Source organism: Grampus griseus (assembly GCF_964374135.1).
Source record: "Grampus griseus genome assembly, chromosome: 2".
NCBI lineage: Eukaryota > Metazoa > Chordata > Mammalia > Artiodactyla > Delphinidae > Grampus > Grampus griseus.
The window spans coordinates 101244480-101259424 of record NC_139018.1 but is presented as its reverse complement, the minus strand read 5'-3'; the positions used below and the strand labels follow the sequence as shown (position 1 = coordinate 101259424).

Sequence of the window (14945 nt, the reverse complement as noted above, 5' to 3'; positions counted from 1 at the left end):
TTCATTCTATAAAGAAGGAGCATCAAATAACTTTAGGATGTGAAATCATTTACAATTAGTTTTAAAAACTAAAAATAATGGAATTGTTTGCTCAGCTTATTTCTACATTTGCTTTTTGTTGGGAGGAGGGCAAAAGGGAGATGGAAAACAGTAGCCATTCCTGGAAGGACATGACATAGAACTGAGCCCTTCCTATCACATGTACATCTGCCTAAATGTATTCTTGATCAAATTTCATAAACAAAGTCTCCTTTAAAGTTAAGTTACATTTAATTAAGCACCAGTAAAACATCACTATTAGCATTTTGAAGTTGCTCTAATTAATATTTTATTCTTTCAACAGTGTTTAAAGGCGCCAACATATTAGACAAAGAAAACTTTGATAACGTGTTAATTTCTCTGGAGACAACCATCGTCCTTTAAAATTGCATATATATGAGATTGAGGTTTCTGCAGTGTACATAACCCTCATCGGGGGGGGCGGAAAAGCAACATATTGATAACAAACCAATGGTAGCTTTAAAAAAATTTTTGGTTTTCTTATCAAACTGAACCTATCATCTGTTAGAACGATGAAGTCAAGTCAGGCCAGGCCTATGAACAGCTACTCCCTTCACGTACATCAGTCATCTTAGACTCTTCCTGTTCCTCATGTTACTCCAGACAAATCTGGTCACCTAGAAAGACCATCCACCCTCCAGCATCAACTAAAAGTACCCCTTATTCCTAACCAGAAGAAAGAAAACATTTTTCCTAAGGGAAAACAGAAGGAGACAAACGTTTTAAGCATTTTCTATGAGTGTCTTCCTTGGTATTTCACATCCAATCCTGTAACAGCCCCATGCAACATGCACAAAATTCTCTAGATTGCTCCCTTCATTACTCAAAAAAGGAGAGAACTATATTTTTGTAATTCATTTTAGGTGATGCCTGGGACAACTAAATAATTCACTGAAAGACATGTAATAAATGCTATTTGGTAGAGGTAAGTATAAAGAAAAAAGCAGTTAATCACCTGCTTTCATTTGGCTTAGAGAAAAAAATGTGCTCTACTATATGCTAAAATATCAGACCAACACACGACATACTGCAAAAGTTTAATATAATGTGATTAAACACAATATTCAAATATTAAACTTTTTAAGCACATGAAAGTTAACTTCTGAAAGTGGGCTATTTTTATAGCTTCCTTGTTGTAGCTTGACAAAACTTTCTCTCAACCATGTCTGACACTGATCTTGATACTTGTTAGAAAGTTTGATGTAAGATAATGAGATCTCAACAGGCAGAGATTTAGGAGAAGATCCAAATGCCCATCTTCAGAATTCGTCATCGGAGGACTGATCATCGCCTTCATCCCTTACTTCTTGGTACTTCCTCAAAGACTCCCCTTCTGGATTATAGCTCTGCATTTTAATATTCAGTCTTTCAGCTAATTTTTGTGCTGCGAGCTTGGCTTGCATCTCCTTTAAAACAAAAAATGAAGCAAAAATTATACACTCACACCTTTTCCCTACAATTTTTCAATGGGAAGTCATTGGAACACAACCGGAAATAAAGGGGCATTCCAGCCCAGTCAGTGTTCTCTACCGCACTCTGTGTCTACCACAGACACTACATGGCAGGGCTGGGGAGAGCTACTACTAGCCTGCTATAGTGGTGATGACAGACTTCCACTGATAAACCATGTGCACTGAAATATCCACCTCTACATGAGAAACTGAGGAATCAGCTTAGCACTACGACAGTTATAAACATGAAAACATTTTCAAATATGTGGGCACGTGCATGTGTATATACAACCCTGAAGAACAATCTGAGCTATCAAATGTCAAAAATCACTAATGCTGTACTGATCCTCCAACTGGAAGAATCCTCTTTCCTAGATTAAATCATGGCTTCCAGGCTTGAGAGTTACATTTCGATGCCACAGTGAAAATCAAAGAATACTAAAAACTGATTATCCCTCTCCAAATTAACTCCCATGAAAAGTACTATGCAGTAAAAAGTCTAAGTAAGTCTTAGACATTGGCAGTGTGCTTCTATACATGCAAAGACACCGTCACTGACTGATGGCAGGTGGCAATGCTCATTCCTACTCTGGCTCTTCACTTTTCTCAGACTGCCCCCCAAACCACTGGAACTTGTTTATGTCCCTCCCCTAAGGCCACGGATAGCACAGGTAGATGGGACTGAAGTGGAACTAGTACTACCAAGGAAACCAATTCCAAACTGAATGGTTTAATTCAACCTAAAAATAACTTCGGACAGGCATTTAGGATCAAATAGACAACTTAAAAAATAATTCCTCAATGCTGTTACAACCAGGCAATAACTTGAATGCACTGAGAGGAAGAAAACTGGCTTTTAAAAAGGAGTGCCTTGAAAATCCCAATCCATGCCAATGGAGCTTTTATGGAAAGCCAAGGCAGAATAACAACCTAATTTTGTAGTAAGTGACATATGGTACCCCATTAAAATCTACCTAAGCAAAACTAGGTTTGGCTGCTATTTTCCTGGAGGCTCTAATTATTACTATCTAAGTATATCAGACCCTTTCTTTCCTCCCAATGGTCCTCACACTTAATTTTCTCCCATCCCATTATTTTATACCCAGACTGTCAACATACATATTTAAAGTTCCATGCAGAACACACAGATCTTTGAAGAAAGTGCTATCCAAAATTAAGTGACCAAAAGTAGAAGATGCTTCAGTCTTTACAAGGGCCTGCAGGCCTGTGTATCCGACCCCAACTGTCTGTTCCTAACACACCACTACCTCCCCATCCCTCTCCTGCTCTCCCTGTATTGAAGGGGCTTGGAAACCGCACTTCCTTGATTCTCTTAGCAGGGTTCCAATTAGATTCCACCACTGACAAGCTCTCACATAGGTTTTTTAAGGTGGAAGACCAAGAAGAGATACTACTGCTACCTACAGCCTGGGCTTTCAGAGATGTGAAATTTTGCAGTAGTCTCCCCATATTTCCTGGAAAGTACCACCTTGATGTCACAGGTAGCTGTTCCCTACAGTTCCAGCAAACTTGAGACTCTGCAAGCTAGAGGCACACATCTGAGACCTGATGGGACGCTAACCATGTCTCTAGCACCTAATCCCTTCTACTAAATCCCGCTCTCCCTGAACAACCTGGAGTAAATTCTGACTTACTCAAGCAGCGTCCAACATGCAGAAAAGAAACAAGTCATATCCTAAATACCTCATAACTCTGTTTCTGCTGTTTCTGAAGTGCCAGCGACTCTTCTGTGGAGAGCAGCTGTGTAGGCATGTGGTGGAGTGGCAGAAGCCGGGCTGCTGTGATGTCATCGAGATGCTTCCTGTCCCTGTGCCGTCTCTCTTCTGAGGAGACAGGAGACCCCCTCCTCTGACAAGGACTCAACGAATCACGTTGATGTGAAGGTAAGCTGAAGGAAGCAACACTTATGTTACACCACCAGACTACTTCCTTTTCATAGACACATATTTGCAACATTCATACACACAAATGTGGCCTTTAACCTTGGCAATTAATTCTTCTACAAAAGTAATAGTAAGCCCTTTACCACTATTTACATGTGTAAATAAAACTTTTTTTTTTAACATATTTACCTCAAAAACAGAAATATTTAAATTGGCACCTTTTTGGCAAGTAATTTGACAACGTGTGGCTCTAACAGATAATAGGTTTAGATAGACTCTTTGCCTTTCCCTTCTCTCTTCAGCTTATACTTGAGCTGAAGTCTGTTTTCATTTTCTTCATTCAAAAACATTTGCAGGGGCTTCCCTGGTGGCGCAGTGGTTGAGAGTCCGCCTGCCGATGCAGGGGACACGGGTTCGTGCCCCGGTCCGGGAAGATCCCACATGCTGCGGAGCGGCTGGGCTCGTGAGCCATGGCCGCTGAGCCTGCATGTCCGGAGCCTGTGCTCCGCAACGGGAGAGGCCACAGCAGTGTGAGGCCCACATAACGCAAAAGAAAAAAAACAAAAAAAAAACCCCAAATACATTTGCAAAGGGACTTACTGTCCAGCAGAGGGAAATAAACTTGTAAACAGTTTCAGTGTAGTATAATATCACAGGTGCCATAAAATAGGCCCACACATGGTACACTGGAACAAAAAGGCGGCAACGGCCAGTTGTAATAGGAGACAGGGTGGTTGTCAGAAGCACTTCAAAAGAGTGCAATTAGGGCTTCCCTGGTGGCGCAGTGCTTGAGAGTCCGCCTGCCAATGCAGGGGACACGGGTTCATGCCCCACTCCGGGAAGATCTCACATGCCGCGCAGCGGCTGGGCCCGTGAGCCATGGCCACTGAGCCTGCACGTCCAGAGCCTGTGCTCCGCACGGGAGAGGCCACAACAGTGAGAGGCCCGTGTACCGCAAAAAAAAAAAAAAAAGTGTGCAATTTGAGGAGTCTCAGAATAATAAGAATTCGGCATGTAAATTATGGGATCCCTGATGGCATCCCAGCAGGGAGTGAGGAGTGACAGGGCTGCAGCACACAGGAAGCACTGGAAGTGGAGAAAATGGAAAAGGCAGCAAGATACAGCTGGCGGAGTAGGCTGGGTCCAGTACACAGAGAAGACTTCTATTCTATGTAACAGGTTCAGGTTTACATTTTACAAACTGCACTATGGCAGCAGTGGAGAGGATGGACTGGTAGCGTTAAAACTAGGCCAGGACAGACCACATCTATAGCCTAAGAGAGCAATGAGAGTCTTCACTTTGACAGGAGAAAGGATGAACATAACAATGATTAGAGTTGAAGGTCAAGGAAATATACTGTCAGGTTCCATGGCTAGCAGATATGGAAAGGAGGGAAAGAAAGAAGGTAGTGGCACTACTGACTTAGGGAATATGGGAGAAAGTAGTTTGGGAAGAAATGAGTTCTACTTTGTACCTGGTAAACCTAAGGTGCCACAGATCACCCCCACATGGTCGGGTTTCACAGTTACACAAATCTGAAGTTCTGGGAAGACTTGGACTAGAAGTAGATGATGGGCGGCCTCCAGCATCCAGAGGAGCATGTAGGAGGCCAAAGGAAGAGTAGAAAAGAAGCCAAAGGACACCCTCATCCCACCTCCCAACCTCCATTTGTCTACAGCCTGACTTACCAAGGCCCAGCCTGTTGATAACTGCACTTCTGTCTCTGTCTCTCATAAACTTCCCTTGGGAACCCTCCACTGATACTCCCTTACTCTCCTCCCACTTCCAGCTAAATGACCATAAAACAGAACCAGGATCAGTGTATTGTCTTCTCTGTTGTATATATTGACTAGATGATGCTTCTGGTCTTCTGCCTCCCTAGAAGTGAGGAAAGATACCTCACCACGCACAAGATGACCAAATAATCAATGATTACTTTTTATTCCTAACTAAAAATTAATGTAACATAATTCTGGTTTTCTATGCAAAAGAAATAGTTTTGAGGTTATAAAAATGAATGGTAAGATAGGACTAAACTTTAAAGTCTCTATAACAAAAAAATTGGTTTTAAGTATTTTTACCTATATAGGCTTTCAGTTTTTCAAAGAAAGGCAGTAGTGGTTAGACTTTGTATCTGATGTTACATTCTTATAAATCTACTCCCTGACTTGAATGTTATATTTGCATATAAATAAATAATACTCTTTGCAAAGAGCTTTTGTTTTTCTGAAGATTTCGGACACAAAACTATGACAAGGACCTTAGAAGCAGGGTTCATTTGCCCCTCCTGCCCAAATCTGCTTTCAGTTTTTTTAACCCCTTCTCAGCTCCCTTCCTCCTGAAATTATTATACAGTTTAACGTTCTTCCAAGTGTGTAAGCCGCGAGTCCTCATCTAGGTCGTAAACTCCATAAGGAGCAGAATCTTTACTCTTGTACGGCCACAGCATCTGCTGCTTACATATAGTGAGCACACAAATATTTTTTACTGAGAAAGGCTATCAGCTCCTGCAATTGTTTTCCCCTTAGCTTACAGGCTAGTCAAAGGGGGAACTACATACCAGAAAATGGTTCTGGAAAAAACTGTAATAAATTCTCTAACTCCATGTTTAATATGAGACATTGCTGAAGTCTCCTGAAATTTAACACTCCATCTGTCATTGAAGACCTTTTCAATTATTTGGCTAAAAAAACTAAAGCATTTTTCAACATGAATCCTCCACTCCAGCCAGGCTAGTTTCCCTGTTTCCACAATACCCTCATTCCCAAGTACAAGTAGTTCTCACACCAAGTCCACTGACCTTAAAGCATTCTCCCAGTTTTTTGAGTTTAACAGACATTATGCTCCTGTGACAAGCCTGCTTCTGATGGTACTTACACATTGGTTTTAAATTTATGCTGTAGGGGCATGGGGTTTTTGGCTCGCATTTCTAGCACTTCCATGTAATGAGGCTTCTTCTGCAGCCCACTGCAAAGGCCGGCCAAGTTCTCAGGACTCTGGTTTTCTTCTGAGTGGTGTTCAACGGGGTCTGCAATGGTGATCCTTTGTAATCTATCAATAAACAGGTCGTCCGAGCTGCTAGGATGATCCTCCACTTGACTTGAAGCACGATGCTGAGTGAGGGGCTCACTAGCTGCAGATGAGGAAGGCGTGGCAGTTCTGATGCTGGAAGCTGGGCGTTCGCTCACTGTGTGTTCAGCCTCAGGGTCCTCAGCATCGCCTCCGAGAGTCGGACGTGCCAGTCCCTGTTGTTGTGAGGTTGTCTGAGATGATGTGATGTTAGCTACAGAGGAACAGCCAGGAACTGGTGATGAAGTATCAAGTATCTGGTCAGAATTCCGGGCCTTATCTGTGTCCCCATCAACAACTGTAATCGCTTTTTGCCTCTCCTTACAGTCTACACTAATGGGATGAAAGAGTTCACTTCTTCCTCTAACTTCTTCACGTTCTGCAATGGCAGCTTTCAGTTTGGTGACGGAGTCTAAGATCTTTTTACCTTTGTCGGGCAATTTGCAAATGAATTTTCTGGCAAAAGGAAAAGAACAGGTATACATTAGAGACAGCCGTGTTTTTAAACTTGAGATATACAGACAAAAAAGCATTATTCTCAAAGGGAGAAGAATCAATCTTTAAGTCAAAAATCCAATTTCCAACTGCCCCAAAACAGGAATGAAATAAGAGAATCATTATCCAAATACCCCCCAAAAAGAAGGGGCTGCAGGAAGAATAGGGAATATGCCTCATTTGTCTCATCTAATTAGAATTTCTGAAGTATTTTAAGCATGATACTAATAAAAGACATCCCCCAAATCATCAGTTTTTAAAAGTGTGATCTCCAAGACCTTCATGGGGAGGGGAGGTGGATGGACCTGCAAGATCAAAACTATTTTAATAATAACACTAAGATACTATTTGGCATTTTCACTCTCATTTTCTTACCATGAGTACAGGGGAGTTTGCCAGAGGCCACATGATATGGATGATATCATTGCTCTCATGGCTAATAGAATATGTGTGCTTGTGTATTCTTGTGTTTTAAAGATTCTCACTTGTAATTCCTAAGACAATGATAAATATGAGTAGATATGACACACAAGAGCTCTTCAGGATGCTGTCTTAAGAGTAAAAGGGGTCCTAAGACCAAAAGTTAACTCACCACTGTAGACTAAAATCCCATTCTCACCAAGTCAAAATAGTTGTAAGAAGCCCCCCAAGTGATCATTTGCCCCTTTTGCTAAGTGGTAGAAGTTCCTTTTCTGATTTCCTTTTCTTCAGCCATACAATAAAATGGGAAGGGAGGGTTAGATCTCAGGCCCCCTATTCTTTATGACACTACATTCATTCCCCCAATTCTAACTTAACATCCGTCTCCAGTTGCGATGCCCATGTTTTCCCAACCTTCTCTCTCTCTCTCTTGAGCCTCCTGACCACTTCTCCAGCTTTTAATCAGATATAATTAACTCTTCCATCAACTCAGCTCTGGTAAATCAATCTCAGACCTATTCCCCTCCCCCAACTTTCCTATTTTTATTAATGGTGTTCCGTACAGGCTGGAAACTTCAGCCATCTCTGTCGACTACATATTCAAATTATCCTACACCTGATGAAGTTTTCCCAATCCCACAACTACCCTTCTAGTTCACTTTCTTACAACTCCCCTACTGGGAACCTCTCTGAAAATATCTTCCTACTCTCTTCTGCCTCTTATTCCTTCAAACTATCGTGCACCGACCTGCTAAAATCAGCTTCCTAAAAAATCATTTTCATTATACCGATCCTCTGCTAAAACCTATTAAGTCTACCAGCTGAATGGGAATCAAACTTTCTTTGCCTAATAAAACAACTCTTTTATCCCACTCTTCCCATTTCCTACAGTTCCTGTAAAAATAGGGATCTACAGATGAAATTGACTAGATGTTTGGGGCACTACTGGGGAGGAGGGAAGGAGAAAGGATTTGGGATACAGATCCCCCCCTTCGGAGAACCGACACAGGAGCTGGGTAAAACCAACGAGGAGCTGATGACGAGCTGAAACGCTAGGAAGCCATCCCCACAGGCGCCCCGCGCCTGGCTGGAAGCGGTCGGCTCTGCGATTGTAGGCCGGCCACTCGCCCGTGGGCCTGGAAGGGACCTGACTGAAGCAAGGTCACCTTCCAGGGACGGGATCGGGGTGGGGGCGGGGAGGGACGCGTCCCAGGGAGCTTGAACCCTAGGAGCCCGGCGGTGACTCGGCGGGACCCAAGCTTACACGTTGCGCAAAAGTCTCTCCTGGCGCTTCAACATTTCCCGCAGCTCCGACAAACTCCGCTGCCCCAAGTCCTCGGGAGCTTGGGGCTCGAAGCCGCGGGGCAGCGAGAACATTCTGCGGGGGCTGAGGCTGGCGAGGCGGCGGGCACTCGGCGTCCTCGGCAGCCCCTGCTGCTGGCGGCGGATCCGCGGCCGGCGGGGACTCCGGCGAACGAGCGGGAGTCGCCATTTTCCCGGAAGAACAGTCTTCTTCTAGCCGAATCGAGCTTTATTGAAACGCCGGAAACAAACACGGACAGGGAGGAGGGGTGGCCGGAGGGGGTGGGAAGGAACGGAAGTTGCCGAGTGACGTCAGACGCCGGCGAGGCGCGCTTTCGAGTCGCTTGTTCTTCCCCTGTGCATCCGCTCTCCGCCTGCTATGTTCAGAAAGTATTAGGTGAGTGCTCCGGGCCCTGCCCTTAAGGAGTTGACCGAGTCGGGGAGGGGGGCAGACATTAATCAAGTAACAGTCAAACAATAGAGTTATAAGATGGCAACAGGCACCAGGGAAGGTATCTCCGAGAAGTGAAATACATGTGGAAGCCTGAGTGATGATTTGGTTAGCAGTTGGTGAGGTTGGGGGATGTGCCGGGCACGGGAGGCCCTGGCCTTTGGCGTGGCCCTCCAAGTGCAAGGCTTAGTGAAGTCCTCAAATGTTAAAGTTGGAAGGACCCTTAGGGACCATGAGCGTTTCTTAATGGGGTTCTGTGGCTTTTGGAGCAGGACTTTTCTTCGTTTGCGGACTGCCTCAGGCATTGCAGGATACTTGGTGTCTGGCTTCTGCCCACTAGTTGCTTTGGCACTCCTCATAAGAATACAAAACGCATCCCTCCCCGACGCGCGCACACGCACACACACACGATTAAAACGCAACCCTCCCCGACACACACACAGGATTGCAAAGCCCCACGAGAGGTGATGGGGGTGGGAGATGCTGTACAAGCCAGTGGAGAACCTCTCTTTCACAGTTCCCTATTTTGCCTATAGAAAAACAAAGGCACAAAAACTGAAGTTTTCCCAGGGCACAAAACTATTAAGTGAGAACATCAGATTTTAGACACAAATGCCCAGGTGCTCCTTCTACCACACCAATTTGAAAATCCCCTTCTTCCAAATTGTGAGAAGGTTTTTTAGGCTGTTGAAGAAAGCAGTATAATAAGCATCACACCTGGCTCTTACCTTCTCTTTATAGTTCAGCAAGGAGAGCTGTGTCCCAAAGAAAATAGTGGGAAGCATGCTATAGTCATAATAGATATCCACTGGGAGGTTTGAAAGACCCTATAACCTCCAACACCAGTCTCCCCCTTCTTTGATATGGAAAATTTACATTTTCTCTGTCCTTTGTATGGTGCTATAATAAACAAGCAATTCCCTCCCAGACAGAAGGCTAGATAAAATCTGAAGCGACTTGAGGGAGCACAGCTGAAGCCATTTCTGTATCCTTGCAATCTAGTCCATTCTGATCAGTTTAGTGTATCAAAATTCTCAACATAAACCCTGCTTTGAAGCCCAGAATTTCAGTAACCTGCTCCATCCCAAGCTAAATGAGAAGTACTTGAGTAAGGCCCTTGTCAGATAGCAGTCCCCTGACAAGCTCCGCCAAAGCCTTTCTTACCCTGTCCCTGGACTGCAGCTGAAGGCCTTTATTCCCCCATCTGATCCTGGGCCACAGGTGCCCTCAAAGGAGGGATGCTTTCTCTCAAGCCTCAGAATTTTGCCACCAGCTGTTTTCGTTTTGTGGAAGGCTGTCCCTTTTCCCCTAGCTCATTATAAATCTTAGCTCAAGTCTCACCTTCTCCCTGAACCTTCTTAGATTATTCCAACCCAGATTGCTCTCTGAGCATAACTGTAGTGCTTAGAACATATTATGCTTCTCCAGTTGTATTGTGCATGGTGATTTCTTTCCTAACAAACTTGTGAAGTCAGGGAATTCTGTCAAGGAGCTATATTTGTGCTTTTCTATCTCCCCTATTGCATATAGCAGGTACTAACTAATAGAATCTCCCTCTCAATTTTTCTCTCTGCGTTTCCCCCATATTCCCCTTCTTAATGAAATACCCTTCTATATATACAGATCTTAAGCTTTTAATATAAACGTTAACCATAATTACTGTGAAAATATTTTCAGTGGTACGGGACAGAATCTTTTACACAACATAACTTAGAACTTAAAGTTATAATACAAATCCGAATTCCTAACAACGGGTGCACCAACTGTCTAGTTCTCTAATCACTAACCAAGAGGCTTAGCAAGTGAAGAAATTTGTTCCAACTTTATTCTAGATGTTTCTGTGAAAGTGGTTTTTTTGCTGAGATTAACATTCAAATCAGTGGACTTAGAGTAGTAAATCAGATCGCCTCCTATAATATGCATGGGACTCAGCTGATCAGCTGAAGCCCTTAAGAGAACAAAGATTGACCTCCCCCGAGCAAGAAGGAATTCTGCCAGCAGATAGCCTTCAGACTTGAACTGCAAGTTCCTGGGCCTCTAACCTGCTGGTCTGCCCTGCAGTGATAATTACCTGAGCCAGTTCCTTAAAATGAATCCCTCCCTCCCCTCCCCCTCCCTCCCTCTCTCTCCTCCCTCCCTCTCCCTCCCTCTCCCTCCCTCTCCCTCCCTCTCTGTTTCTCTCTGTCTCTCTCTGTCTCTCTCTCCCTCTCTCCCTCTCTCTCCCTCTCTCTTCCTCCCTCTCTCTCTCTCTCTGTCTGTCTCTCTCTCTCTCTCATAATGGCTGATAGAATTGTAAATACACAAAAACACACACACTATTGGATCTTTTACTCTGATGAACCCTGACTAATACAGAGCCCAATCTCATCAATGTTAGGAAAATCAAGGCTTGACTGATGACTGGCCTTCAGGGTGAGAGAGCTGACTGAGGAGAGGGAAGGCTCGCTTTTGCTCTGCCCTGGTACATGCTGAGCACATGGAGAAGAGATGAAAACCAAGGGTCATAAACAACTATGAAACAAATACTATTTTCGTGTGTGTGTGTGAGAATGTGGTTTTTCTTAAGCATCCGTGTGGAAATGGAACATGCTGAACTTTGAGTCAAGCCCATAGCAACCATAGCTAATGAAAAATTAATCAAGAGTGGTAAACCCAAGACTTAATTGAACGATGGCTGACACCTGTGTACCATTTACCAACCCTCCTCTTCCAGTCAGTCCCCCAAAGTGCTTTCTCCATGGACCAGTCTTGCCAGCTGCCTCATCTTTCTGTCCTTCAGCACAGAATTTCACAAATAACTGACAGGAGCCTGGCCAGTTCGGAACAGAAAGTAGGGGAAGGAACAGGCAATTGGGATTGGGTATGAGAAAAACAGTGAAAAAAAAAAAAGGAAAGAGAAAGGACTTGGTAGAGAGGGAGAGAAAAAAGTGGAAGGGGCAATAAGGGGAATCCATTTCTCTGCACAGATATCAGAAACAGAAAGCCTCATAGGAAGCTCTATGCTGAGGAATTCACAAATTTATTTCCCTTCCAGCTCTATACTTCTACAAAATGTCACATTTCCTCTCTTTGTATTTCTCTGTGATCCCACCGCAACAAAAGGTTTTCCTCAGGGACCCAAGGGTTTAGGCTGTAAAGTGCATGTACTCCACATTAAAAGTAAATTCTTTTTTTTTTTTACTTTCTGTGCTTTTTATCTTTTTAACTGAAAGATTTTTAAATTTTATTTAAAAAATATTTTATTTAAGTATAATTGCTTTACAATGTTGTGTTAGTTTCTGCTGTACAACGAAGTGAATCAGCTATATGTATACATATATCCCCTCCCTCTCAGACCTCCCTCCCCCCCCCATCTCGGTCGTCACAGAACACTGAGCTGAGCTTCCTGTGCTTTATAGCATGCTCCCTTTAGCTATCTGTTGTACACATGGTAGTGTATATATGCCAATCCTAATTACCCACTTCGTCCCACCCTCCCCTTCCCCCCCCACCGTGTGCACATGTCTGTTCTCTATGTCTGCATCTCTATTCGTGCCCTGCAAATATGTTCATCTGTACCATTTTTCTAGATTCCACATATATGCGTTAACATATGATATTTTTCTCTTTCTGGCTTACTTCATTCTGTGACAGACTCTAGGTTCATCCACAATCTCTACAAATGACCCAGTTTCGTTCCTTTTTATGGCTAATATTCCATTGTATATATGTACCACATCTTTTTTTTTTTACATCTTTATTGGAGCATAATTGCTTTACAATTGTGTTAGTTTCTGCTTTATAACAAAGTGAATCAGTTATACATATGCATATGTTCCCATATCTTTTCCCTCTTGTGTCTCCCTCCCTCCAACCCTCCCTATCCCACCCCTCCAGGCGGTCACAAAGCACCGAGCTGATCTCCCTGTGCTATGCTGCTGCTTCCCACTAGCTATCTACGTTACGTTTGGTAGCGTGTATATATATGTCCATGCCTTTCTCTCGCTTTGTCACAGCTTACCCTTCCCCCTCCCCATATCCTCAAGTCCATTCTCTAGTAGGTCTGTGTCTTTATTCCTGTCTTACCCTAGGTTCTTCATGACATTTTTTTTCTTAAATTCCATATATATGTGTTAGCATACGGTATTTGTCTTTCTCTTTCTGACTTACTTCACTCTGTATGACAGACTCTATGTCTATCCACCTCATAACAAATAGCTCAATTTCATTTCTTTTTATGGCTGAGTAATACTCCATTGTTTATATGTGTGCCACATCTTCTTTATCCATTCATCCGATGATGGACACTTAGGTTGTTTCCATCTCCGGGCTATTGTAACTAGAGCTGCAATGAACATTTTGGTACATGACTCTTTTTGAATTATGGTTTTCTCAGGGTATATGCCCAGTAGTGGGATTGCTGGGTCATATGGTAGTTCTATTTGTAGTTTTTTAAGGAACTTCCATACTGTTCTCCATAGTGGCTGTACCAATTCACATTCCCACCAGCAGTGCAAGAGTGTTCCCTTTTCTCCACACCCTCTCCAGCATTTATTGTTTCTAGATTTTTTGATGATGGCCATTCTAACCAGTGTGAGATGATATCTCATTGTAGTTTTGATTTGCATTTCTCTAATGATTAGTGATGTTGAGCATTCTTTCATGTGTTTGTTGGCCATCTGTATGTCTTCTTTGGAGAAATGTCTATTTAGGTCTTCTGCCCATTTTTGGATTGGGTTGGTTGTTTTTTTTTTATTGAGCTGCATGAGCTGCTTATAAATTTTAGAGATTAATTCTTTTTCAGTTGCTTCATTTGCAAATATTTTCTCCCATTCTGAGGGTTGTCTTTTGGTCTTGTTTCTGGTTTCCTTTGCTGTGCAAAAACTTTGAAGTTTCATTAGGTCCCATTTGTCTATTTTTGCTTTTATTTCCATTTCTCTAGGAGGTGGGTCAAAAAGGATCTTGCTGTGATTTATGTCATAGAATGTCCTGCCTATGTTTTCCTCTAAGAGTTTGATAGTTTCTGGCCTTACATTTAGGTCTTTAATCCATTTTGAGCTTATTTTTGTATATGGTGTTAGGGAGTGATCTAATCTCATACTTTTACATGTACCTGTCCAGTTTTCCCAGCACCACTTATTGAAGAAGCTGTCCTTTCTTCACTGTACATTCCTGCCTCCTTTATCAAAGATAAGGTGACCATATGTGCGTGGGTTTATCTCTGGACTTTCTATCCTGTTCCATTGATCTATCTTTCTGTTTTTGTGCCAGTACCATACTGTCTTGATTAGTATAGTCTGAAGTCAGGGAGCCTGATTCCTCCAGCTCCGTTTTTCGTTCTCAAGATTGCTTTGGCTATTCGGGGTCTTTTGTGTTTCCATACAAATTGTGAAATTTTTTTTATAGTTCTGTGAAAAATGCCAGTGGTAGTTTGATAGGGATTGCATTGAATCTGTAGATTGCTTTGGATAGTAGAGTCATTTTCACAATGTTGATTCTTCCAATCCAAGAACATGGTATATCTCTCCATCTATTTGTATTATCTTTAATTTCTTTCATCAGTGTCTTATAATTTTCTGCATACAGGTCTTTTGTCTCCTTAGGTAGGTTTAATCCTAGATATTTTATTCGTTTTGTTGCATTGGTAAATGGGAGTGTTTTCTTGATTTCACTTTCAGATTTTTCATCATTAGTGTATAGGAATGCCAGAGATTTCTGTGCATTAATTTTGTATCCTGCAACTTTATGAAATTCATTGATTAGCTCTAGTAGTTTTCTGGTAGCATCTTTAGGATTCTCTATGTATAGTATCA

General features: G+C 42.7%; 1 protein-coding gene across 1 annotated transcript; it reads right to left on the bottom strand.

The window, feature by feature from the left end:
* Positions 1-222: 222 nt before the first annotated feature.
* On the bottom strand, positions 223-8921 carry POLR2M (RNA polymerase II subunit M). The gene is made up of 4 exons (XM_082647907.1): positions 8665-8921; positions 6294-6941; positions 3216-3420; positions 223-1466 (listed from the first exon to the last, which is right to left on the bottom strand). Exons 1-4 carry the CDS (start codon positions 8775-8777, stop codon positions 1320-1322), a joined length of 1113 nt encoding a protein of 370 aa, XP_082504033.1. The 5' UTR covers positions 8778-8921; the 3' UTR covers positions 223-1319.
* Positions 8922-14945: the final 6024 nt, after the last annotated feature.